At 36.5% G+C, this 27125-nt stretch overlaps 1 protein-coding gene across 1 annotated transcript in view; it reads left to right on the forward strand.

Annotated features, from left to right (window-relative positions):
* The window catches only part of sema6ba (sema domain, transmembrane domain (TM), and cytoplasmic domain, (semaphorin) 6Ba), a 145473-nt gene that overhangs the window by 73998 nt on the left and 44350 nt on the right, over positions 1-27125 (forward strand). Inside the window, exons 2-5 of the mRNA XM_051869932.1 lie at positions 7674-7797; positions 12034-12148; positions 15151-15211; positions 15327-15389. Coding sequence (XP_051725892.1) covers positions 7692-7797; positions 12034-12148; positions 15151-15211; positions 15327-15389 — 345 coding nt within the window. The 5' untranslated portion in view covers positions 7674-7691. The remainder of the gene's footprint in view (positions 1-7673; positions 7798-12033; positions 12149-15150; positions 15212-15326; positions 15390-27125) is intronic.

The raw sequence follows: 27125 nt of genomic DNA on the forward strand, positions 1-27125 counted from the left end.
CGTTTTCCACACATACATAGGAACACTTGAACACTTGGGTTAGAAGTTTCTCAGAGTAGTGGACAATAGGTAAGCTTGGCCTCAATGACATTCCAGTCATTATTTTCCGTAAATGTTGCACACTTCATTTGCTTTGGACGTGCATCTGAGAGGGATTTCCAACCACTGTGTATTTGACCGCTGTTTAAAGCATTTCATTTTAATGGCTGTTAGTGCCGTCAGCCTGCCAACAAAGACTTGGACCGTTCCTGTGTTATTCAGGCCTTGTTACTGAGTGTGTGAGAGAGGAAGGAAGTGAGAGAGTTTGTGAGGTGTGTGTGTGTGAGTTCCATTAATAAGGAACAATTGAGGTGGTATCACTGCCTATTAGGTTTCATTTAGAGCTATCACAAAACTTAATGTGTCTGTGGCTCGGTCACGACCTCCTTAAACTAAATTACAGACGCATTCTGTACTAGAGACGTGTTCTCTGCGGCAAGACCCGATGGGAGGATACCTATCCTGACCTCTGACCTATCCTGTGGGCACAGGGGTTCAGTCTGAAGTGGGACGGGGAGGGGAGATTAGAGAGAGATGGAGGGAGAGACAGCAGTTTTGAAGGCTTTAGACAATGAATGGTTTCTTTGGGAGATATAGGGAAGCATTTAGTAGCTCTGTGTGCCACCAGTCCTTTTGTCCTTTTAGTGCCCCTTATAAACCGCTTGTAAACACACACACACACACACACACACACACACTATTTTGTTGAATACAAATTTGTTTTTTTTAACTTTAAGGGGTCATAACATGGAAAAAACTGATTTTCCTGGCTCTTTTAAAGTAGGATTTTCTTTCAAAGAAAGTATACTTTTATTCAGTAAGGATGCATTAAATTGATCATTAATGTTAGAAAAGATTTCTATTTCAAATAAATGCTGCTCCTTTGAACTGCTATTCATTAAAGAGTACTGAAAAAAATCACAATTTATATAAAAAATATTAGGCAGAACAGCTGTTTTCAACATTGATAATAATCAGAAATATTTCTTGAGCAGCAAATCAACATATTAGAATGATGTGACACTGAGGACTGAAAATTATGCTAAAAAATCAGCTTTGCATCACAGGAATAAAGTACATTTAGAAATATATTATTAAAATAGAAATAAATTATTTTAAATAGTAATAATATTTCAAAATATTACTGTTTTTACTGTATTTTTGTATCAAATAAATTAAGCTCAGTCCAGTCAGACCATTTACTGAAATTAAAGGAGTGGTTGATTATGATTTCATTTTTTTAACTTTAGTTAGTGTGTAATGTTACTGTTTGAGTACAAACAACATCTGCAAATTTATGATGCTCAAAGTTCAAAGGAAAGCAAGATATTTTTTTTTTTAAAGAAATCGCTGTTTAAGGACTACAAAAAAAGGCTGGTAAGGAATACAACAAGCTTCTTCCCGTGTTGGTGACATCACTAACCCTAAAATTTACATAAACCCTGCCCCCGAGAACACACAATAAGGGTGAGGCCATGTTATTGCATTACAGAACACAAATGCAATAGCATGTCATAAAAGCAAGAGGACAAAATGACAAGTTATAACCGTAATTAAACTAAACTATACCTGTTCTGTTTTCATGCAGCATATATTCTCTAGCTCTGTAGGCATCTTACAACAGTTCTCACATGAGCAATTTATAGATTGTCATAACAGAATATGCTAATTAATGACTTTAAGATAGTTAACTCCACACCAGCTACATAAATTCATCAACTAACCATTCAGAAACGTCCCGTTGCATTCTACATGTTGTTACTTCTTCTTGAGTCTCTCCATCATTGTCCGACTCTGGTTTTAACATAAAGGGTGCACAGTTTCTGAGTCTGCGTGAGGTAATCAGCAGTACTATGTGCTAACAGGAGCTCCTGAAACTCCGCCCTCTTCTTGAGAACAGAAGCTCATTTGCATTTAAAGGGACACACTCAAAAACGGAGCGTTTTTGCTCACCCTCAAAAAGTAACAAATTTAACATGTTATAAAAAAAGATCTGTAGGGTATTTTGAGCTAAAACTTCACATACACACTCTGGGGACATCAGAGACTTATTTTACATCTTGTAAAAGTGCCATTATATGCACTTGTAGCTCTTTCAGAAATCTTTTTAAAAAATTATTTTTTTTTACAAAAAACATTTCAGTAGTTGCCTGTTCAAAACATGCTACCATAATGCAAGTGTGATGTGGGTGGTTTTTAGTGCGTTGCTATGTGGTTGCTTAAGTCTGATCGCTTAGAAAAGTAATAGCGCACATCTCTTCACCAAGTTGCATGATTTGAGGTATCATTCATGACTGTAGCACAAACAATACAGGATGAGTTACAGACTGAAGTTTAATAGGCTACCTAGGGTTGGTGATTTGTTCAAATCCCTAACCTCAAGTTTGTGCAGCAGTAATTGTGAAGTTTGTCTTTGCAGCATCGCTGTACATAAAACCGTGTAGGATGTGGCCTCTTTAAAGTAATGTGTTTGACAATGTTCTTTGTTTTATGTGTGCGGTGGATAAACACTGTGTCTGTGTGCTAATGGACTAATAGAGTCGCTCATTCTCTCTCTAATGCCATTGAGATTCATTCTGCCTTATGAATTTAAACCCTCAAAATGCTGCTATTAATTTGGAAGCTGTTCACCAAAGGCATCTAAAGTTCTTTCAGATCTCTTTCATTTATATCATCCTGAGGGATGTCTTAATTACATTACTCATTGTTTCATCTCATTTAACTGGTAATATGTATATTGTTGGAGGCCTGTTGAAAGTTGAAGAAGGGATAATTGAGAGAGGTCTTAAACAAATCCTCACCGTCGCTGACATTAAAATGCTCCTGAGCAGATTTTTTGGCTTTAATGATGCAAACACAAAACAAAAGCATGCATATGCCAGATTGCTCACAGTGGGTGCTCGGTCAAAAATAACTTAAAACAGAAAAAAATATATATGAAGTCGGCACGCCACGGCTCCAAAAATATAGAAATTTGGCACCAAAAAATATAGAAATTCATTGACAGACTCATTGAGTTGGCGCCAATAAATGTCAAAAATTTTCTGTATTTTTGGTGCCAAATTTTTTTATTTTTGGAGCCATGGTGTACTGACTTAACATTTTTTTTTAGGTTTTAATGATGAAATTGATCATTTTTTGGAAATTATCTTTCAGACTATACATTTAATGGCATGAGTAATATTTTTTATACAATTATTACTCAAAACTTCAAGCTCTTTTTTTCTTTTGGATGGCTTTTTTATGTATGTTGTTGAAATTATTATTTTTAATAATTAAATTAATATTCAGCAAGGATGCATTAAACTGATAAAAAATGACAGAAAATACATTTATATTGTTACAAAAGATTTCTATTTCAAAGAAATGCGGTTCTTTTGAACTTTCCATTCATCAAAGAATCCTGGGGAAAAAAATCTATCATGGTTTTTCACAAAAATATTAAGCAGCACAACATTGATAATAATAATAAATGTTTCTTGAGCAGCAAATTTCAGAAGGATCATGTAACACTGAAGACTGGAGTAATGATGCTGAAAATTCAGCTTTGCATCACAGAAATAAATAATATTTTTTAAAAGATATTAATATAGAAAACACTTATTTTAAATCGCAATAACATTTCACATTATTACTATTTTTACTGTATTTTTGATCAAATAAATGAAGCCTTGCTTAGGTTTAGACTTCTTTCAAAAACATTAAAATATTTTACCAACCCAAACATTCTAAACACATTTTCCACTGATTTCTTCAGCATTCCCTCTTGATTTTTAAACTGACCAAACACTGAGTTATCTCTTCTGTCTTTTTACCCGCTCCTACACAGCATGTAAAAATAAAACAAACTATATTTGCTTTATACTGATAGTCAAAAGTCTGGTTCTGCGAGACTGTTCAAATAATGTGATATATGTTGCTTGACCATGGTTCACCCTGTTGCATGTGTGTTTGTGTCAGTAATATACTGCAGTGGGGAGGTTTGACATGCGCTCATAAATTACCCAATTACCGCAATCATGCTGTGAAATAAAGAAAAGGACAGATGAAAAAGGAGTGTGGAAAAGAAAAGAGCAGATGGTGGCATCGTTCTAAAAGCCACTGGCCACTCCTTCCTCCACAGACTCAATGAGAAAGGTGCTGAAGATGAATTGTGGTGTGTGTCTTTGAGTTAGTGTGTGTGTGGTCTCGGGACGGTACGGTAATTGAGGGTTGTCCGTGAAAGCGAAGCCCTCAAGACTCTCATCTGGTTTCTGTCCGAAGGAAGAACTGATTGTCAGAGATGAAAGCTTTTGTTAAACACTTTTATGCCCCATTTACACTCACTCGTAGACAGACGGTTTCCTAACACCCGATAAAATCGTGCAAGTCTGTTTTGCTTTACAGACAGGTATTGTGGCTTTTGTAAGTAGTCTGTTCTCCATAAAGTGCCCAAATAAATGACAAAAGGCTACTGTTTTGCCTCACACTCATGTGGAGTCGTCTGTGCATTTTGTTTCATTTCAGAATATAATGATATGAAGTATAATTGAGGGCACAAAGCATGCCTAACACTCAGGATGTTTGATACTCCTTTGCAATCATTTTTACCTGTATCTTTTCAGAGACTGTTTGTTTGTTGTTATATCATTAGCTCCAAAATCTGATGTGCTGCCTACCTAGTAGGGGTGTGCGATATTGAAAAAAAAAATCTCAATATTTTCTGGGATTATAACGATGATCAGACATTAGTTTGCTGAGTCTGTTATTGTGCTGGTACCTTGGCAGGTTTAGAACTGCTGTGGTCAGTTCACAGCAGTGACAGAAATGATCGTTTCAATACATTTTTACCTTTATAAGGGCAATTTTTTCTTACCTAATTAAAGATGTGGTAAGTAGATTTTGAAAAACACTGGAAGTTAGTCAGCCGACACCAACAACAAACGTGTAACCAATCAGCATAAGGGGGCGTGTCTATAACGGTCGAAGAGACAGAAGGAGCAATAGGGAGATTTAAAAAAAAAACTGCAGAAAGATAGATGAGACACATACAAAAGAGCTCAAAAGAATATTACTGGAATGAAGGGTTATGACTGGGCAAGATCTTTAGGACCCACGTTAATATTAAAAAAGCTTTCCAGCGCTGGAGAGAGCTAAGCGGGAAGGCCTGAAAACAGACGCAGAGGCTGCTTTGATTACACTTCACATGTGAGTAACACTGGGTTTGAGTATCATGATTGTCTGGAGCTGCTGTGCTGTTGGCGATTAACAACAAACTCTTGTTTGTATTTAGACTCTTGTGAACTGTATGTTCATTTTTTGTGCTTCCTTGTCGTTCGTTTATCATCTGCTCTTTATTTTTCGTGAAGCATTTTGTTGTGCATCAGTTGTGGTAAACAGACATACACTTTCGCATTGCATGTGTAACAGAGGCCAGATAGTGAGAGTTGTGCAGGTAAACCACTGCTCACTGATGACCGCTAGAGAATGTGGTGTTTAGCCTAATTGTCAGTGCACTCGCCTCGCCTGTCAGCATTGATCGGACTGGGGTTCGAGACCGACTCGGAGCAGGGTGGTTAGGATTGAAGGGTGAGTTTTGGAGGCGGAGCAATGAAGAGAGGGGTGGGTTTGTTTGGGTTGATTTCAAATATCAGCAATGTCCAAAAGCGTTGTTCAAAATCTACTATTTGTCAAATTATTACAAATAATTACAAATCGAATGAAATCAGTATCAACAAAATTTGTCTTTGCAATGCAGAGGAAACAGAAGCTGCATCTGAAGAGGCATTTAAATATATTTACATAGACTGTTTAATGCAGCTCAGAGGGGACATAAATGCATTTAACCTGCAGTTACAAATGCATAAATAATGTTTTGATGTTTTAAAAATAAAACATTGATGATAAATAAAATTATTTTAAAATTGAAAAGATATTTTAAATAAGAAACTAAAACCGCCAGTAGGTGGCAGCAAGTCACTGTTAATGAGCAAATCATTGAGTCATTAAAGGATTAGTTCACTTTAAAATGAAAATTACCCAAGCTTTACTCACCCTCAACTCAAATCATCCTAAGTGTATCTTTCTGATGAACACAATTGGAGTTATATTAATAAATATCCTGATGCATCCAAGCTTTATAATGGCAGAGAACGGGATCAATGAGTATAAAGCTGAAGAAAGTGCTTCCATCCACATCCATCTATGGCCTTCTGAAGCAAAGCGATGCATTTGTGTAAGAAAAATATCCATAGTTACCCAATACCCAATACCAAGTTATAAAGTAAAATATGTAGCTTCTGCCAGACCACCTTCTGTATTGAACTTAGGAAGAAATTGTAATGCCTCTCACAGTTCAAAACACTATGTCCTACACCTTTCGTATTCAACTTGTGAAAAAAACTTAACTGACCGGGCTCGTGTGGAGTACGTTTATGATGGATGGATGCACTTTCTTCAGCTTCATACTCGTGACCCCTGTTCACTTCCATTATAAAGCTTGGATGCGTCAGGATAATTATTAATATAACTCTGATTGTGTTCATCAGTAAGAAAAAAGTCATATACACCTAGGATGGCTTGAGGGTGAGTAAAGCTTGGGGTAATTTTCATTTTAAAGTGAGCTAATCCATTAATTCAAGCGATTAGTTCAAATGGACTGATTCATTCAGTAATGAAACACCGCTCAAAACAGACTCATAACAGTTCTGCCGTGGCGTTGTTTGGAACTATTTTTGTTGGTAAAATAGAGCAAAACAGGCAATATTGTGTCTAAAATGTAAGTCACTTAATTGTTTATTAAACTGCAATCATGCTAATATTTGGGGAAAAAATGGCACTCTTTGTGTGATTGCTTAACTATATCATATAATATTATTATAGCCTCAAAAGACAAATACTCATGCAGGGGCATTTTACTTCATTTTAATAGAGTAAGTCACTCAGTGAGAGCATGCACTGTAAATGCTCATGCACTGTAGTCTAACCTAAACCGAAAAGGCTACATCTATGCAGTTTCAAAGCGTGTTTTTGTTTGGTTTTTGTAAAGTGAGGGACATACTCGATAATTTCAGATTGCACATTGTTAAAACAGCAATTACAATATTATCATAGATAATATATATATCGCACACCCTACTACCTAGGCTACTTTTTAGGCGTGTCTGATATGGAGGTTGTTCCGAACAGTAGACTGAAAAATTGTTAACTTGTTTTGGGGAAAAGAGAGTGTTTGGCTAGATAGCATGGCCCAGTTAGCCAAAAGTGTATATTTCTGTTCAATACTGAAACTATTGATGGATATATCCATCCAATTTAAATAGCTGAACTGAATGCAATATTTGTGTGTAATATTACTAATATTGTGCTTATTTCATTGTTAACCCATTAGCTTAGCAACAAGCTGACATCAGACTATATTGGAATCAACTGTGAGTCTTAATCAATTCTCCCATGCTTTCACTATTTGTGTAACTCTGTGTTGCTGAAGATAAATAGCATTTCAGATCAGTCATTTATGAGGTTTCATGTCTGTTAGGATGCTGCGCTAGAAGGGTGCTGCTTATATAGATAGTGAACAGCAACTCACTATAGCAATGTGTGTCTTTTCACCATTTTTATAATTTAACATCATTTCTCTTCTCCTGCATTCACAGCTTTGGTGTGTCTCTGCCATGGCGACCCTGACCCCCTGCTTCTTACGGATTTTTGCTGTCCTCCAATTGGCTGCCTGCTCGTTTCCAGAGGAACCTGGCCCTTTAATCTCCGCCCCTGCTGAGGGTAAGCACACGCCCCCTCCCCAATTACACTGTACCAGTTAAGCAACATCAGCAGGTTAGTTTTCAGTTGGACATACATGTCACATTTATGTTCTTTAATGCATGCTCATTTAAAGCATAACAGCACAATCAGCATTTACTATTTTTAGCTCATAAATTAGCTTTGAGATTTTGCCTTCCAAAAAATGCACATCAGTTGAATGCCAAATTTCATGATTATAAACATCATAAGAAAGGTTTTCTGTGCCAAGTTACAGTGATTTTACCACGGTTAAGGTAAAATGTTAATGTTTTGGAAATTATGACTGGTTTAAGCTAAAGATGCCAAATATATGATACCATAGCTATTTTAATTCAATAAATACCATTAATTTGTTTTTGTTTTTTGGAGATTTTAGACTTTCAAGTATAAGAGCTATAAAATAACAGGGACAGAAATCTTTCAGATTTTGTTAAAAAGATCTTTATTTGTGTTTCGAAGATAACCGAAAGTCTTACGGGTTTGGAACAACATGAGGGTGAGTAATTAATGACAGAATTTCATTTTTTGGGTGAACTAACCCTTTAAAAAGTACTCTACATATACTAGTGCATTAACTGTTAATTTACAGAAGTCATGTGGGCATGAAATAGATTTATATATTGGTCATTGACGAATAAGGTTTTTAAAAGTGTAAAAAAATAACATAATGGATATATAATTAATTTTGAAGTTTTATTACGTTATAAGAAAGAGATTATGTGGTTTTTATAATCAATTAACACTGCTTTTATTTCTGTTTTTACAAGATGGACAAAATTTGCCACCATTTTTTCCGAATTACATACCAAATGACAATATTTGTTTTATTGCTAACAGACTGATATCTAGCTAGCTAGTTAGTTAGCTTGCTAGCTATCTAGCAAAAGGACAATCAAACATTTTATATTTAAGACAGGTTTTTAAAATATTACAACATTTTCCATGTTTTATAGCGGTTGTACCGAATGACCTGATGTTTCGGGACATGCGTATGAGCAAGTGAAAACATTTTTTAAATAGTTAAGAGAGCGTTAGTTACTTTGCTTCACGACCATGTGGTCATGTGCAGGTGTATGAATGATGTCACATCCTGTCACATGATATTGATCGCATGACTTGATCCAAAATGGTCCCTTTATATTGGTTACACTGAATGACATTAATAAAATTAATTTTTCTGGACATTCTTTCTCATAACAAAGCAACGACTTCTACACATAATTTTAATACCATTTTGCACTATGTTGATATATGATGTTATAAAATCATGGCAGAATAAAAAATATATACATTTATTACATTTTTATATATATTAATCACAAATGAAACGGCTGTATTGGTCTTTGGACGGTTAGACAGAATGACCTCTTGACGCGTCAAAATCTTTAAAATACCTTTATATATATATAAAAAAATATAATTAAAACCTTTTGGATTCAATAAAAGAAATCTAGTTGTACTACCTTACATACTTTGGATGTCATATCTTTGTTTTTTATTATTATTTAGGCCTTTGGACAAAAAAAATGACCCATCACGTCATTGACCCATATACAAAGTTGGCTTGTTTCATTAAAGAATAATCCTTAAGATTTTGATGTTTGGCTAACTGCACTAAGAGACCATTTGGGTTGCATGTGATGCATCTCAACAGCTTGCAGCGTAAAAAACTACCTTTTGAAATTCTATGAACTTAAAGTTAACCCCCTAGACATTATTGTGTAATTCACACTCCACACTTAAATGTGGTAAAATCACTGTTTTCTTGTGGCTATGTTAAAGCTTTGTATGCTGCACTATAACTGTTGTTAAGCCATTTCCAGACTGTTCCTTTAAATATACATATGGTTGACATATGATGTGGACATGTCGCGCTGTTTGTAAATAGTTTAGCACATTAGTGTTCATGGATGGATGAAATACACCATATGGCTGTGGTCTTTTTAAAAGACTTTCAACATGATGGTGCTGGAATAACGAGACACAAACTATGGATGTGTGTTTGTACGAGAGGTTTGTATTCCCTATAGATCCCACAAACCAGTATAAGTGATATTGATGAACAGCCACTCATGCATCTTTAATGATTCAGTAGAGACCAGGGGTTAAAGGTCATCCAGCACAATGTGTATATGTGTGTATGTTTTGTCCCCACAAGGATAGTTAAACCTGAATTCACCTAGGGTCCTGCCAGTGTTTGCTCTCTGCAAAGAAAATGCTTAGTAAACATACTAAATAATGTTTTAATGAGAGAGTTAAAAAAGCAGAATGGTTTATGTGAGGAGTAGATTTAGAGGTAAAGAACAGAAAATATCATTAGCTCAGAAGTCAGTGAAGATAAAAAACAAAGGGGTGTGTGTGTGTGTATGTGTGTGTGTGTGTGTGTGTGTGTGTGTGAATCAAAGTGAAATAACATGACCTTTTTAAGGGTTTTCCACATTTAATTGCTCTTTCCAAAGCACAAAAACATTTAAACCCTTGTGAAATGTGTCCAAACAACTAAAGGCAAAACAAGCCAGCAAAGACAACAGTATCTCTATCCTTCTCTGCTTATTACAGTTGAATTAATTACTAGCAGAAACTGTACGGAATATTATTAGCATTCAGTAAATATGTGGGTGTCCTCAGGCTTCTCTGCCCTCAGACACAGAATGCAGATTCATCTCACTGTGGATGGAAGACACTTTCCTGTTTGTTGTTTTTTCAGTGGTAATCTGTTTTCTAATTGTGTTTAACCTCTTTCCACAGCATTTGGAAAGCAATTTTCCTTATCTGAAATGTGTGAACACACGCTGAACTGCAGGAATCTTGTGGGGGACACAACATAAAACTTATCAGCTTTGCTCATGAATATTAATTATGTGACGGGACATTGGCCCAGGAGTCCTAACTGATTGTCTGGGCAGGTTGCATTAGCCATAGTATGATTAGCGCTTACTGTGTATTTTAAATTAGCTTTAATTTTTATATTTTCAGTTTTCTTTTTAATTTTAGTTTAAGGTTTAGTCATTTTATGTGCTTTTGTCATTGTTATTAGTTTATATATATATATATATATATATTTATGTATTTCCATTTATCTTTCATTTATTTTATTAAAATTGTATGGTTTGTTTACACGACAACGATGTACTAAAAATAAAAAAGTTTTTCTTTTGTGTTTTTCGAGTACAGACAACAACGTTGTTGAAACGATCCCAGTTTACATGGATCTGCGAAAACGATTAAAAAAACTGTATTATGCATGCCAGGCCAGTAGATGGCGATGCCACTTTTTAAAGAAACACTACACGCCTATAGACTAAATACATAATAGACATGCATGACGCCACCATTTTCACAAATTTGCGTTTTTGTAGTTTATACAGAGACATTAAAGGTATCGTTTTCAAAAACTTGCACTTTGAAACACGTTTTCAAAAGTTTGCGTTTTCAGGCCGCCAAAACGCTGTTGTCGTGTAAATGAACGGCCAAAACGCATAAAAAGTTTTCCATTTTTAGTTGAAAACAGTTTTAGTAATTTTATTACTTAAACTTAATTTATTTCAGTTAGTTTTATATCGTTCTTTTTAGTCATTTTAAGTTTTTTTCAATCAGTTCAAAAACTGGTCTGAATAATTCATTCATAAACTGATTCAGTTGTTGAGTTCAACTCACTAATTCAATGATTCAGTCTAAGTGTGTTAAAAGTTCACTGTAATGGATTATGAGTAAGTAATGATAAGTGTGCTCCTGTTTCTCATAAAAAGCTGTCACATGACTTCCGAAAATTTGTAATATGGAACACAAGTTGTATATATGATGCTTTTATGGTGATTTCCTATTCATTTTAATTGCATATAGTCAGAGTGACCAGTATATTACGTAAGAAAGAAAGGTTTGGAATGACATGAGGGTGAGTAAATATTGACATAGCTGTTATTTTTGGGTGAACTTTCCCTTTAAGATGACTTGTTGTTGGACTCTGCATGGAGAAGACACAATGATGTATGTTTTTGTCCTTTATTCCTGTCTCAGAGGTCTTCTGTCTCTAACTCTTCTGGGAAAGTGATGGACGCATTCCTGCCTGTGGTTTAGTGTCTGTTTCATCCATCTATACTTCATATTTTGGCTCTTTTGTTTGGATGCCCATAATGTCTCTTTTCCATCTCAACTAGTCATTTTTCCACATTTTGACATCCCCTTCTGAATTCTGTCTGTTTCTTTATCTGTAAGTGGTGAGGCGATATCCAGTGTTTGTGGGCCGAGCGCATCGTTCTTACACCCGCCAGGAGCCGCTGTACATTCAGACCGTCCTGAAAGTCAATCGTACACTCTACATTGGAGCCAGGTAAAGTCCGCATGCATTCACAATGACACAATCTACACATTTCAAATTATAAATCATTTTTATAATAATTTTGCATATTGCACATCTTGCAAGGGCAAGCAAAATTGCACATACTATACTAAGGAACAAGTGTAAATGATTCTCTGTGGTAATCAACAAGAAGTTAAATCCATTCATTCACTCTTTCAAGATTCATTCACTCTATTCATGCAGCAACATCACCCAATTTGGTTTTACTTTATAAATTAATCTGACATGACTATAATATCCTCTCTTTTATTAAAACCTTTCTGTTTCACTAAACAGTCTCAGTACCTAATTGGTCTTAATCGGAAACGACAAGTTACACAATGAGAAAATGTCATTACCGTTTTAAAGCTCTGACATGAACACCCATGTGCTAATAGCTCAACACAATCAGCCAATATAGCAGCATGTTCTTTACACACGGTCAAAGTGTGCATGTGGAAATCTGTCTCCAGTTTGACTGGTGTTACATTTAGTTACATCTTTGAAATCCGTCACATGGACAGTTCTTCAAAGTCTGAGCTGGGAGGATTTAGACTCTCAGGGGAGTTCGCATGTGGTCCTGGTTAGGCGGTGGTTGAAAGTTAAACCCCTGTTCGCTGACCTTTAACCATTACACAGTCAAGCAGCTTAAACGCTTGCTCTCTCTCTCTGAAGCTAGAGAACAGATATAGTCTATCTTGAGTTTCTGAGCGCTCTTACAAACTCTGGAAAGTGGAAATTCTGATAAACCAGTTACTTTCACCACAAAACTCTGAGGTTGACATCAGCTGAGAGCTCAAATTTAGACTTTCTCATAGACAGGTTGATGGATTTGTTTTATCAAAACCCTTTAGTGCTTCAGGTGCTAAAATATATCTTCACAGACTTTATGTCTTGTCTCGATTAGTCATATGATTTAGGGTGCAATTTGATTTGCATACTTCTAATATCTAATATGCATTACACTATGTACTTTACTGGTAGTGGGAAAATATTCTTGATTATATAGTAAGACAGCAAATCAGAATTAGTTATTGCTTACATGACAGTGTTATTTTAATTTAAAAATATTTATATACCATTTAGAACTGATTAATATTTAAAAATATTAGCTTATATTTTTGGTTTTCATTTTAAATTTAGTAAAAGTTTTGAAAAAAATGTATGTGCTTTTGTCATTTTTATTTTTTTCAATATCTCTGTTTAGCTTTAATTTATACACTATATTGCCAAAAGTATTGGGACACCCCTCCAAATCATTGAATTGAGGTGTTCCAATCACTTCCGTGGCCACAGGTGTATAAAATCAAGCACCTAAGCATGCAGACTGCTTCTACAAACATTTTTTGTGAAAGAATGGGTCGCTCTCAGGAGTTCAGTGAATTGGTACCGTGATAGGTTAAATGCTTAAAAGTGGCAACGTCTCTGACTGAAACATTGCCACTTTTAAACTTTGTTAAATAAAGGGAGAAACAGTGTGCAGATCTCCTCTGGATTATTTTTAATAACACCAACTCAGCCACGAAGTGGTAGGCCACGTAAAATCACAGAGCGGGGTCAGCGCATGCTGAGGCGCACAGTGCGCAGAAGTCGCCAACTTTCTGCACAGTCAATAGCTACAGACCTCCAAACTTCATGTGGCCTTCAGATTAGCTCAAGAACAGTGCGTAGAGAGCTTCATGGAATGGGTTTCCATGGCCGAGCAGCTGCATCCAAGCCTTACATCACCAAGTGCAATGCAAAGCATCGGATACAGTGGTGTAAAGCACGCCGCCACTGGACTCTAGAGCAGTGGAGACGTGTTCTCTGGAGTGACGAATCACGCTTCTCTCTGGCAATCTGTCTGGGTTTGGCAGTTGACAGGAGAACGGTACTTGCCTGGCTGCATTGTGCCAAGTGTAAAGTTTGGTGGAGGGGGATTATGGTGTGGGGTTGTTTTTCAGGGGTTGGGCTTGACCCCTTAGTTCCAGTGAAAGGAACTCTTAACGCTTCAGCATACCAAGACATTTTGGACAATTTCATGCACCCAACTTTGTGGGAACAGTTTGGGGATGGCCCCTTCCTGTTCCAACATGACTGCGCACCAGTACACAAAGCAAGGTCCATAAAGACGTGGATGAACGAGTTTGATGTGGAGGAACTTGATTGGCCTCAGCCCGATAGAACACCTTTGGGATGAATTAGAGCGGAGACTGCGAGCCAGGCCTTCTCGTCCAACATCACTGCCTGACCTCACAAGTGTGCTTCTAGAAGAATGGTCAAAAATTCCCATAAACACACTCCTAAACCTTGTGGAAAGCCTTCCCAGAAGAGTTGAGGCTGTTATATCTGCAAAGGGTGGGCCAACTCCATATTAAACCCTACAGATTAAGAATGGGATATCATTAAAGTTCATGTGCACATAAAGGCAGGCGTCCCAAAACTTTTGGCAATGTAGTGTATCTGTTTCAATTTTAGTAATTTTAGTGCTTAAACTTCTTTAAGTTTTTAAAGTTTAAGTTCTTCATTGAATATTTATATTTTATGTAATTTCAACTTTATTAACGGAAACAATTTTTTAATAGTTTAAGTTTTAGTCAACAATAACATCTCTGTTACGTGACAGTTGTATTGGTAAATTTACTTAAAACAAAATATTAAGATATTAAGGGTTGTTTTAAGATGATATGTTTTCAGTTAAGTAAATTTTTCTAAACCCAATTAGTATTTTTCCCCTCTCTTTCCCATTTTTAAGCATAAAGCTCATTCATTTTTGTTAGATTGCTCAAAATGAGAAAAAACAATAGAACAAGCAGGATATATTTAATAAATAGAAGATATATTCACTAAAAACAACTCTCGTCATTTTTAGTAAATCGTCGCTGTTGCATGGAAATCTGCAAAAATGCTATTTCAGGAAAAAACACTATTTTTAAATAATTAACTTAAGGCTCATTCCCATTTTCTTTGTTACTTATGGTCTGTGTATGCGGTATGTATGTGTGTTGGTGCAGAGATGACCTTTATCGAGTGGAACTGGACCATGTGTCTGGAGATGAAATGTTCTACAGCAAGGTGAGCCCTTGTACTGCTCTCTGTCTCTTACACACACACATAATTGCATGTATGAACACTTTGCTTACCCTCCCATGAATGTCGGTGATGATTTTATCCCTTTGTCATTCTGCAGAAAAGGACGTGGGAATCCAATAAGAATGACATCCGCATCTGTAGAATGAAGGGCAAACATGAGGTGAGTGTTCAGTGCCAAATAACACAAGTTTTTTTTTTTTTTTTTTTTTCACGTTTCACAGCCTTTTTAGCACTGTCTGAGTGGAGAAATTCATTCAAAGCTGTTTGAGTGATTTACTTGCCAAGAGCTCAATGTTTCAAACCTGTGGCAGAGCTGGATACAGTCTCATATGAATAAATTGTCACAGAGAGTAAATGTATAAAATAAAGATTTGGTTTATATTTGCAGTCTCACAAGAAAATGCCACTCTCAGCGGATGCTTTTAACCTTATTGCGGAGAATTACTTACTGCCTTGGTTAGTTTCGGATGATATTGAGGGATGTAGATTTTCCTATTATTTGTTTGTGTTTTTAACTGTACCAATGCCAGGTTTATTTGAAAAATCCTTCAGTCAAAGATATAATACCCAAAAATAACCAACGCTTTGCACAATATTTAAAATTGGGCAAAACAGTTTCTCTTAACAGTTGCTCTACTTTAGTCCACATTAATCTAGCACTGCATGTGCTATTACATGCTATTTAATTTATGCATTTTAATTCTTTCTTTGGCAAACACACCACCATTAACGAGAGCTAACGAGGCTCATTGTTGAATGCACTGGATTCATGCGTTTTATTTTTCTGCTGCAATTACCGTAGCGATACAGTTGATGGAAAGCTGGTGGTAAATGTAATTTTATTGAAAGGGAATATTCATGTACTTTTGTGCGTATCACATACTGGCGTCTCCATTGGAAACAGTTTTGGCTTTTATTCAGCACATTTGGACCTGACAGCTCCTGCAGCAGTTCTACTCAATAATGAGCGATCTACATGCTGGCTTGGTAAAAACAGGTGTTACTGTATCATTATATAATGAACCACAGACGTTAAGATGATTATAAGAAGGTGATTTGCCAAGTTTGTAGGAAACATGGCCGTTATTGCAAGAGATCTGTTGAGGGATGGATCATTAAGACACAACACTCTTAAAAATGAACGTTCTTTAATGGCATCTATGGTTCCATAAAGAACCTTTAACATCCATGAAACCTTTCCATAGGTTGGAAAATAATGGTTCTTTTAAGATCTGATCACTGAAAGGTTCTTTGGGAACCCAAAATGGTTCTTCTATGGTTCATCACTGCAAAAACAACCCCTTTTGGAATAGGAACTATTTGATAGGGCTGCACAGTTAACGCAATATGCACCAACCATCTTTCCTTACTTGTAATGAAAAGTGCTTAAAAACCAACTGTTGTCAACAAAAGAGAAGGTTTTCTGCATTTTTCCACCAAAATAAAAGCTTGGTGGTTTGAAAATGAAGAAAGTATAAAATAAACATTATTATATTATTTTTCTTAAATACTTGATTATTTTTATTTCATAGTAAAATATTACAATAGTAATATTTCTTATTTAGTTTAATATTTTTATTTAGAAATAATAATATATATAATAATATATAATATCATAAAAATAGTTTTTTATATCATTTTATAGTCATATTGATATATAATCATTTTTTTAAATCACATTTTAAATTGCAGCTGCAATTTTTATATGCAAAATTGCAATTCGAATTTTTTCCCTAAATTAGTCGTTTAGTGATTTTCTCTTTTTTTTTTTTAATATATATATATTTTAGCAACATGACATCATGCTATGCTTTTAGTTGTAGATAGTTTAATTAGAAAAAGTTTTATATAGCCACACAAATTCAGACATCTTTGGATTTTGTGCTCATTCTTGCATTGTTTTTTTTGAGTGTCCTGCCAGGAGTGTATTTTTAAAGGGATAGTTCAGCCAAAAATGAAAATTCTGTCATCATTTACTCACCCTCAAGTTTTTCCAAACTTTCTTTCTTTGTTCTGTTGAACACAAAAAGAGATATTTTGAAGAATGTAGGTAACCAAACAATTGTTGGTCCCTATTGACTTGAATGACAAAAAAACAAACAAACAAAAAATACTGAAGCCAATGGGGACTAGAAACTGTTTGATTACCAACATTCTTCAAAATATCTTTTTTGTGTGCAACAGAACAATGAAACTCATTATTTTTGGGAGAAACTATCCCTTTAAAGCTGCAGTCCATAAGTTTTGCCTCTTTGTCGCCATCTCTGTTTGAAACCTGCAATTGCAGTTATTTGCGGAATTATCATCTTTACGTGGGTTGTGTATCAGCACGGCTCCTCAGCGCGGATGAATCTAATGTTTGCACAGTGTGGATACTGTACTTCGGAATCACAGATTCTACGTCTTGGAAGTATGACCAAAAATAAGATTTTTCAGTGGAAAATGTCCTCTGAACAAGTAACGTCTGCCACTTCTGTTCTGACCAACTGAGAAAAAAGCATTACAATCGCGCATAGCTCGGATCACGTCAAACCGTGCAAATTATTATTATTGTTATACTTTGTTCTCAAATTGTTAATGTTAACAACATCAGCATTGCGTGACTATGTGTATTTAGCGTGTATTAGCGTTACCTGTAGATTTCAATTTCTGTAGCCACTCCGCAGTCCGAAGTCTTTTGCTTCTGACTGGTGAATCTAAAGTTGTCACTGATGATTGCCATTTGGACCTTTCTGGATTACAATCCGCCATCAAAATGATAAGTTTAATTATTGCAGCTGCTGTGAGAAAAGGCTATAAATGATCTGCTACCAGCATCCTCCACATGCCATATAGCCTACTGGCTGGCTACCAGTTCGTTATAACAAACGTGATGTAATGATGTAAAGACGTATGGCTGCATGCTCGAATTTCCCACGGAAACCTACCAGTACCGACTTTATTATAAAACATTATTACAAGCTTACTATTGTGAATCGGGCTAAGGTACGGAGATAGTTTTGAACATTGGCTGGTTATGTACTTGCTCAAAAATTGATTTTGGATAATTTTTAACCAAAAAAAGTTATGGACTGCAGCTTTAAGACAACATGAAATGAAAAATAATTCAGCTTTTAAATCACACCTCGAGACCCCTGTATTCTGCAAAATCATTAGTTAATTTTGAAAATATATAGGGTTTTTTTTCACATCCTTTGATCTATCCTGCCCAAATAGTTGTCCTCAACTCTTGGTTTCATATTCTCTTTAACTTGAGGAGGTTGTGAAGGCCTGTTTTCTGAGCTGAGTTCAGTTCTCATGTCTGAATCGCAGACGCAATTGTGTCTCTCTTTGATGTTTTCATGATAAACCTGTTCTTATTCTTCAGTTCAGAGGCTAATTACCCTCTGCCTTCTGCCCACCTTCATAATGTAGGAGTCCTGCTTTCCCGCTCTTTAGCAAACCAGGGCGTTTTAATAGATGTGTATGACTGCAGGGGAGAGAACTTCAAGGGACCGAGTGTCAAACCTGGACAAGGATTATTGTTTGGCAAGAGGGAGCTTACAAATTAGACCTGTCTGCCACCCACCCACATGTTCGCAGAAATCTGAGACATCAAACACGCACCTGCGAATCTCTGCCTCCGGCACTTTCTGCAACAGGGTCTCATTCTCTCTCCTTCTTGCTTTTTCTTTCTTGCTCTTTCTGTGTTGTTTTTGTTCGTAGTCACTAATTACCTCATACACTATAAACTGTTTTTTCACAGCATTTGCCACTAATTATATGAGATAGACAGAATATTAGCACAGACGGACAGAAAAGGAGCGAAAAAGGCCGGAAATATGTCAGTTTGAGACACACGTCCAATTACCCATCCTTCTGTCAAAGATCTGACCGCACACCTCCACACACCAATGATATCAGACTGCTGATCCAGGAGCCAGTTTTTGCATTTCATATGCTCTGGAATAAGATTAGATGGACTTTACAAAGTGCTGTCAGATGAAATGTGTTTGATCTGATGTAGCATGTGTTCCCTCAGTAATTGTGGCCTTGCTGCTTGATTTAAGCTGACATGATTTGATAATGAAGGGAGGAAATTCAATATCCTTATTCTGACTCCCGTTGTTACGCACATACACACTTACTACAGTAAGGATCTGCAAAATAGCATCTTGTTCCACAAAATATATCTTAAACATGTGAAGAGAACTATGCAGCTGCTAAAGGGACATGGTGGTGGAAAAAATATGGGATGGGAGGAAAAAATAATTTTCATTAATTGAAATAAAGCTGAAATAAAATAAAATATAAATATTAGATGAAAACAATAATGAGAATTGTTTCCTTGGCATTAACGTAAATTAAGATTAAGTTGATGTAATAAAATTACTAAAGCTAAAATGGAAATAAACAATTAAAGCTATATATAAATATTTTAAAAATTATAATATAATAAAAATGACAAAATCACATAACAAAATTATGGAAGCTTGTTTTCGCCACTACATAAAAAAAATTAAAAAGGTAATTGCGATTTTTACCTCACAATTCTGACATTTTTTCTCAGAATTGCGAGATTTAAACTTGCAATTGTGAGTTATAAAGTCAGAATTGCATGATATAAAGTCAGAATTGGGAGATATAAAAGTCGCAATTCTGAATTGCAAGTTTTTATCACGCAATTCTGACTTTACAACTCGCATTTCTGACTTTTCTCAGAATTGTGAGATATAAACTCGCAATTTTAAGAAAAAATGTCAGTCTTTTTTTCCTCACAATTGGACATTATAACACGCAATTGCAAATGTTTATCTCTGAGAAAAAAAGTCACAATTACGAGATATAAATTGGCAATTGCAAAAAAAAAAGTCTGAATTGCGGAACACAACGTTATTCCTAAACAGATTTTGAGGAAAGAAATGAAGGAGCTCTGTAATTCCTGGAGAAAGCTAATTCTTATTCATCTTAATGCCAGTTGCTCAGCTAGTGCTGAACTCCTGCGTAGTATGTTATTTGAAATATGCTCTCTTTGCTCATAGGTAGTCAATTTTGCTGTCAGGTTGTTTTGAGCCAATCATCACAGCCATTAATGTCATGTGACTCTTTGGTTTGACCAAAATGCTCTTTAACAAAGCTGTATATTAAAACACTTTCTGATTTTATTTATTGTTTTGTGCAGCATTTTGCTTTCCATACAGTGTTATTTTAGTATCATTATAGTTTATATATATATATATATATATATATATATATATATATTGAATCAGTGTTTTTGTCATTTTCATTAGTTTTTTAAATATGTCTATATAGGTTTTATTAATTTTTATTTCAGTTTTAGTTATTTTAATACATCAAGTTACACTAAATGAAAAAGAGAAATGTTGCCTTGGCAGCTAGCTGAAATAAAATAAGTTTTTTGTATTTTATTTCAGTTAAAGTTTATTTTAAGTAAAGAAAGTTTATGGTTTTAGTTTTAGTTTTACCTAACTGTTTCCATATGAACAGATAAATAACGATATTAGAAAGTAATCACATCGCACCTAGTATAGAAGGCTATGTTCACAGACACACTGTCAGTTTTTGGGATAGACAACCACCTTTTACTTACAGATCTGAGTCTCGAAATGTCCCGTTCACACAGCAACGGTGTGTATGAACCTGCAACTGGAGTCAAGCCCGTATTCTCTTACCAGTAACCATATCAAAGATGGTGGTGTCCATTAAAACTGAAAGGTCTTATCACTTTTAACATGACAAGTCCAATCAAGCCACGAGTTCATCCATTAAATGTTCATTAACCGACCACTGGTGGAACAAAAAACTGACGGGAGCAGCTCCACTGGATAACAGTGACTGGATCCAAAACCCTCATATATCGGTCGATGTAAGTTAACGAAACCACACATGAAACCTGCAACACTCAGTAGACATGTCCCTCTCGCACTGGATGACGTGACAGAAATCTAGTTGTCCAGTCCAGTTCCGTTCACACAGCGCAGGTTTTTCAAAAATGCGGTTGTGAGTCCTGAAAATTTACATGTGTGAGTTCGCTTACAGAATGCGGTTGTCACTCCAGTACATAAACGAACTGTGTGTGAACAAAACTGTATTAAAGACTCAAATACAGGACTGACAGCCGTATTCTGCTGCTGTGTGAACGTGGCCAAAGTAACCAGTTCAAATCTGATCAAAACAGTTTCAACATAACGTTGATAGTAGTGCATTAAATCACAATAACATCTTCAGAGGTAGATAAATGGATCATTCATAATTCATATGAAGGGTCTTCAGACGTAGGAGTTGAATTATTGCATTTGGCTGTCACTCGTGCTGCTTTGATTGGCTTTTATGAAGCACGAGATAAACAGATTTCTTCAGCAACAACATAGGGACTACAACAAGATCACATCTGCCTCCTCCTATATGGATTGTATAAATGTGTATGAGTGTGTGAGAAAGACATAATAGACACACACAGCCTCTCGAGTATCTCGACGAGTTACAATTGTCATTTTTATTAGCTTGAAGGGCACTGCAGGAAGAGAACTCTATTTGTATGGTCGTTCTGAATGAAAATGAGCAATGGGATTCCTTCATGAAGGATTCACTGAATATCTTTTTGCTCAGTCCTGAAGAAAATTTTATTGCTCAGATATTGCTATTTTACAGCTCAAGGCTTTTCATGGGTTTCATTGAAGTTTGTCGCAAATGTTTCACCTAAAATGTCGTAGGAAAAATAAAGTAGGCACAAATTAGATAATTGCGGGGAGCTATAAAGCTGCAGGAAAAAGTATGTGAACCCATTGGTGTTTTCAGCTCATAGGTAATTTTCAACTCATAATATAGTCGCAGAAATCTGAATACACTGTGTAAACATTCACAATTACTAGTTTTACAGCTGCACATATCATGTTAAATATGTAATTTGTGATTTCTCTCTTGCGTATGTTCCTTTTTGCACCTTATAGTACCTACTCTGTCTAGGTACTGAATGTGCAGTTATCCATCTATACCTTAAAGGTGCAGTAAGCAATTTCTGAGAAACACTGTTGAAAGTGGATTGGACCTAGCAGCACAACACATTTGTAGCCAATCAGCAGTAGGGGGCGTGTCCACTCATGATAGGGGAAGAGAGAGAGTGAGCAAGAGGGAGATATGAAAAAACACTGTAGAAAGAGAGAAGGCTGAGAGACATTACAAAAGAGAAAAGGTCAGTGGAATATCACTGGTTATGATCAGGCAAGAGCTTTAGGACTCATGTTAATATTAGAAAAGCTTACCAGCACTGGAGAGACCTAAGAGGGAAGGCCTGAAAATGGATGCCGAGTTTGCATTGTTTCAGCTCCATACGTGAGTAACATTGGTTTTGCTATGTTTCACAGAACCAAGTTATTTTGTTGTTGTTATGTTAGCTATAGTAACAGCACCGTTTTGAGTGTCATTGTTTGTCTTGAGCTGCGGTGCTGCTGGAGACTAACAACCAACTCTTGCTTGTGTATACTCTTGTGTACTGTTTATTATTTGTTCTTCCTTGTCGTTCGTTCATCATCTTTGTTTGTTTTTTTCGCGAAGCAAGAGACATCCACTCTTGCGTGTTCATGCATTTTGTGGGCGGAGCAATGAAGGGAGGGGTGTGTTTGTTTGGGTTGATTTCAAATATCAATAGTGTTTCTCAGAAATCCCCTACTGCACCTTTAGACCAGGGTTTCCCAAATGGGGGTTCGCAAACCCCTGGGGTTCCACGAGGGAACTGCAGGGGATTCGTGAGTTACTGAAAAGCTAATAATGAATGAAATTAAATGTAACATAAAAATTAAACAAATGGGGCTGCACAGTTAATCAAAATATAACAGAAACAGTGATATATCATCAAATAGTGATTATCAGATCAAAGGTAAAGTATATAGTCTGTTGCACTGCATGTTGCAGAGTGAAGAGATGCACATATGTGTTCTCAGAACGGCTTTGTTCACATTAAATGATGCTTCCCACAAACTTTATCTCTGCAAGCACTGTGAGTTTAACATGCATTTGGTAACACAATATGCATTAGGTTCACTTTATTTTACCAATAAAGTTTTTTACTAAAATATTACCAAAATTATGCATGCTAAAAGGTAAGAGATTTGAACATTTGAAAATGAAGAATTTAAAACATAAATATTTGTATTGTAGCTTGTAGTGTTAGTTCTTTTAAAGAGTGAAACCAAATGTGAATGCCCTTAAAAGTAACTATTTTCATTTGCAGTAGAGTCTTTAGGCTTTCGCACCGGAACTTAATTCTAGGAACTAGCCAATGGGGTGGTTCCCATAGGGCCATTTTCCTGGTTGCATTCGCACTAGGGACTCTGAAGTGATGAAAGCCACGCTTGTTGTTCTGACTTTTATTTTGACGGCGCCGAGAACACCAGAGCCTGAGCACACAGCGCTCACATTCTCCATTAGTTTATGATCTGTTTTACAGTCCTGTCTAATACATGATTATATAGAACTGTTATACAAAGAAAGTAGACAGTATATGAAAAAGTATTATGGTTTGCCGTGTGGTTGATGTCCAATGTCGCTAGCTGAGCAGAAGTACATAATCATGTTTTGCTTGGTCCAAAGTTGCGTTGGATTTTCTCCTTAGCGTAAAGGTTGAGAGGTCCATCTATCACTGTTTTCCATGTTCATAGAGTTAGTTTGTGGAGTAAATATATAGGCTATAATCTGTGTGTGTACACTGCTTTTTTTTTTTTTTTTTTTAAATGGCGGGTGCTGGTGTTTCGCATGCGTTCGGCCAATCAGCGTACACTGACGTCACTGGTGGTTCCTATTGTGCTTGTTTAGACCATACTCTGAAGTAGGAGCTAATTTAGTTCCCCCTAAGGAGTCCCTAGAACTAAAATCATTCCTAGTTCCTGCCCTGGGAACACAGTAAAGAGCGGGTACTTCCGCCAATAGCTCTAGAAAAGGTTACTCTGGTGCGAAAGCCCCTTTTGTTCTTTTTGTCTGGGTGTCTCAGTAGCAATATGAGACATTTTCATATGGAATTTAAATGTTATATCACAATTGAAATATATAAATAATCACAATATAATTTTTGCCATGTTGTGCAGACCTGTTTATAAGTAATTTTAAAATTTTAAAAACAATTAAAATAAAACACTTAATACAAATAGATATTTTATCTATTTTCTGGCATGTCATGTGAAAATTAAACACCAGAGAGCCATGAATGTGGCATTAAAGTAACTTAAAATCTCAGGGGATGCTTCAAGAAAATATTTTATTTTCTGACAAAACAGTCTGGGAACCTTTACCTTAGTCAGTGAGTGAATTTGATGCAGAAAGAAGCGAAAAGCAATTTGAGTGGGTGGAACGGGAGCGAACGGAGACATGCAGAGAGAGTACAAGAAGTGGTGGAGAGTGAGGAAGGTGAGAAGAAAGACAGGAGAGTAAGGAAGGAGAAGACAGACTTTGATCAGAGTAGAAAGGAGTCGAGTCTGCTGGGGTACGAGAACGTATACTGCCATGTCACACGCTCTAATCTGAAGGATAAATCTTGACACTTTCTTGATGGTGTTTCACAGAGACCTGAACCACATGTGCTCTTCCCCAGAGCGAAACCTGCTTTTTACACTTCTGTCGGGTGTACGGATCGACCCGCTCGCAAACCTGCATCTCTGATGAATTCAATTTTACAGTTTATGAAGCGGAACGTAAGATCTCCCCACCCTTGCAGAGAGTTTACAGCACACTGACATAGCTGGGCTGTTTTGCTCACGTTTAGCTGTATGTTTATGGGGTACCTGTGAGCCAGCGATGAGTCCAGACAGGAATAGATGGTGCTAAAGACATTCATTTCTAAATCAAGTTTCTAAATTAAAATTTCCTGATAATTTACTAACTTCCATGTCATCCAAGATGTTTATGTCTTTCTTTTTTCAGTTGAAAAGAAATTAAGGTTTTTGAGGAAAACATTCCAGGATTTTTCTCCATATAGTGGACTTCAACAGTTACCAACAGGTTGAAGGTCCAAACTGCAATTTCAGTGCAGCTTCAAAGGGCTCTACACGATCCCAGACGAGGAATAAGGGTCTTATCTAGCGATTCATTTTCTAAAACAAAATAGATTGCTCTAGCTCTGCGATGCACCACGCTTTACGTAATCATGTTGGAAAGGTCATGCGTGATGTAGGCGGAAGCGCCGAGCAAGTGTTTACAAGGCGAATGTGCAAAGACTAAGTCAAACAGCCTTAAAAAAAAAAAAGGTAAAACAACGATGTCTGACGATTTTGAAGTTGGAGGAGAAAATGAGTTGGAGTTTTTCATCCTACCGTGATACTTCCACCTACGTCACGCGTGACCTTTTGTGATTAAGTAATGAGTGGCGCATCGCAGAGCAGTGCAAGATGAGCATTTGTGGTTAAAATGTATACAATTTTTATTTGTTTTTAGAAAATGACCGATCGTTTCGCTAGATAAGACCCTTATTCCTCGTCTGGGATCGTTTAGAGCTCTTTGAAGCTGCACTGAAACTGTAATTTGGACCTTCAACCCATTGGTAACTGTTGAAGTTCACTATATGGAGAAAAATCCTGGAATGTCAAAAACCTGAATTTCTTTTCGACTGAAGAAAGAAGGACATAAACATCTTGGATGTTTATGACTTTAATTCTGAAGTGAACAAATCCTTTAATAAATGTCTTAAGTCTTAATTTGTTATAGTTCTCATCAATTTTCTCATCAAGTGTCTAAAACAGAGTTCCTTTCCTGCTGATGTAACCAAGGCCTAATATTAAGCCTCAAAATGCCGTTGTTGTGTAAATGAACGGCCAAAACACATAAAAAATTGCGGTGTTATGTAAACGACCCCTTAGGGTGAAGATCAGCTGTATTGTCTTCTAATTGGTGGGTAATTATGGGCAAATTGTTGCCTAATTTTGCCGCTGCTATTTGCATTGTATCACCAAGAAAAACACACAGAGGGAAGAAACTGGCATTGTTGGTGCGGGAATGTTATAACACCTCAATACCTCAATCTTTCACAGCATCCAGGTGGAAATACTCACAGTAATAAGAGGTGAAAGCTTGTGTCATTTTATATCCTTACACACACACTCTTCAGCTAATCAAAAATGAAAAGATCCCTGTCCGTTCTTCTAACACATGCACACACATGCTGTAAGTTGATCTATCAATAGGGAGTGTGTGTTTAACGCTGTGAACAGCTTGAATGCATTTGTAACGACACTTAGATCTACATCCCTTGTGCAAACACACACACACACACACACACCATGAACGGTGGACTTGCATCTGTAACAACACATAGACCGTTGGCAGTCCTGCTAATCACCTCAAAGAGCCTGACCTCAGTGTCGGCCCCCTCGGGTTTCAGCTCCACCAGGAGGCCCAGCCAAACTCAATGGGCAGAGTGGTGAATGGGCCCTACGGTGGAGCTGCATGTTGGGGCCCACATGCAGAGGTTTCAGCAAAATACACAAAACCACTTCAAAACGTTCCATTGATGTCCGTCAGGGAACAAAGGCATTCTTGATACATGAGTGTTCGCAGCTGGTTATCCAGTAGGACTGCTTTTATAGCTGGACTCATGTCATGATGCATTCAAGTCCAGCTATACTTCCTGTTTCTGTGCTACACAAAGACATGCAGCACCATTGTGCCTATCTAGTCCAAATACAATGTAAAAACCAGGAGAAAAATGTATGTTTTAGGGTGATCACCACTGTGTGGGCTCTGTGACGGAGCTGCAAACTGGGACCTACTTATCTGGTGTCTGTCTTCAAAAACAAACACAGCTCTCAAAATAATGATGTCTGGGGGAAAATTACTTGTGAAGTCGTGTAAATATTTACAGCCTTATTCTTTTGTCCATCTTACCCTATCCTTTCATGTCTGACCCATTACA

This window comes from Ctenopharyngodon idella, chromosome 2, assembly GCF_019924925.1.
Source record: "Ctenopharyngodon idella isolate HZGC_01 chromosome 2, HZGC01, whole genome shotgun sequence".
Lineage (NCBI taxonomy): Eukaryota > Metazoa > Chordata > Actinopteri > Cypriniformes > Xenocyprididae > Ctenopharyngodon > Ctenopharyngodon idella.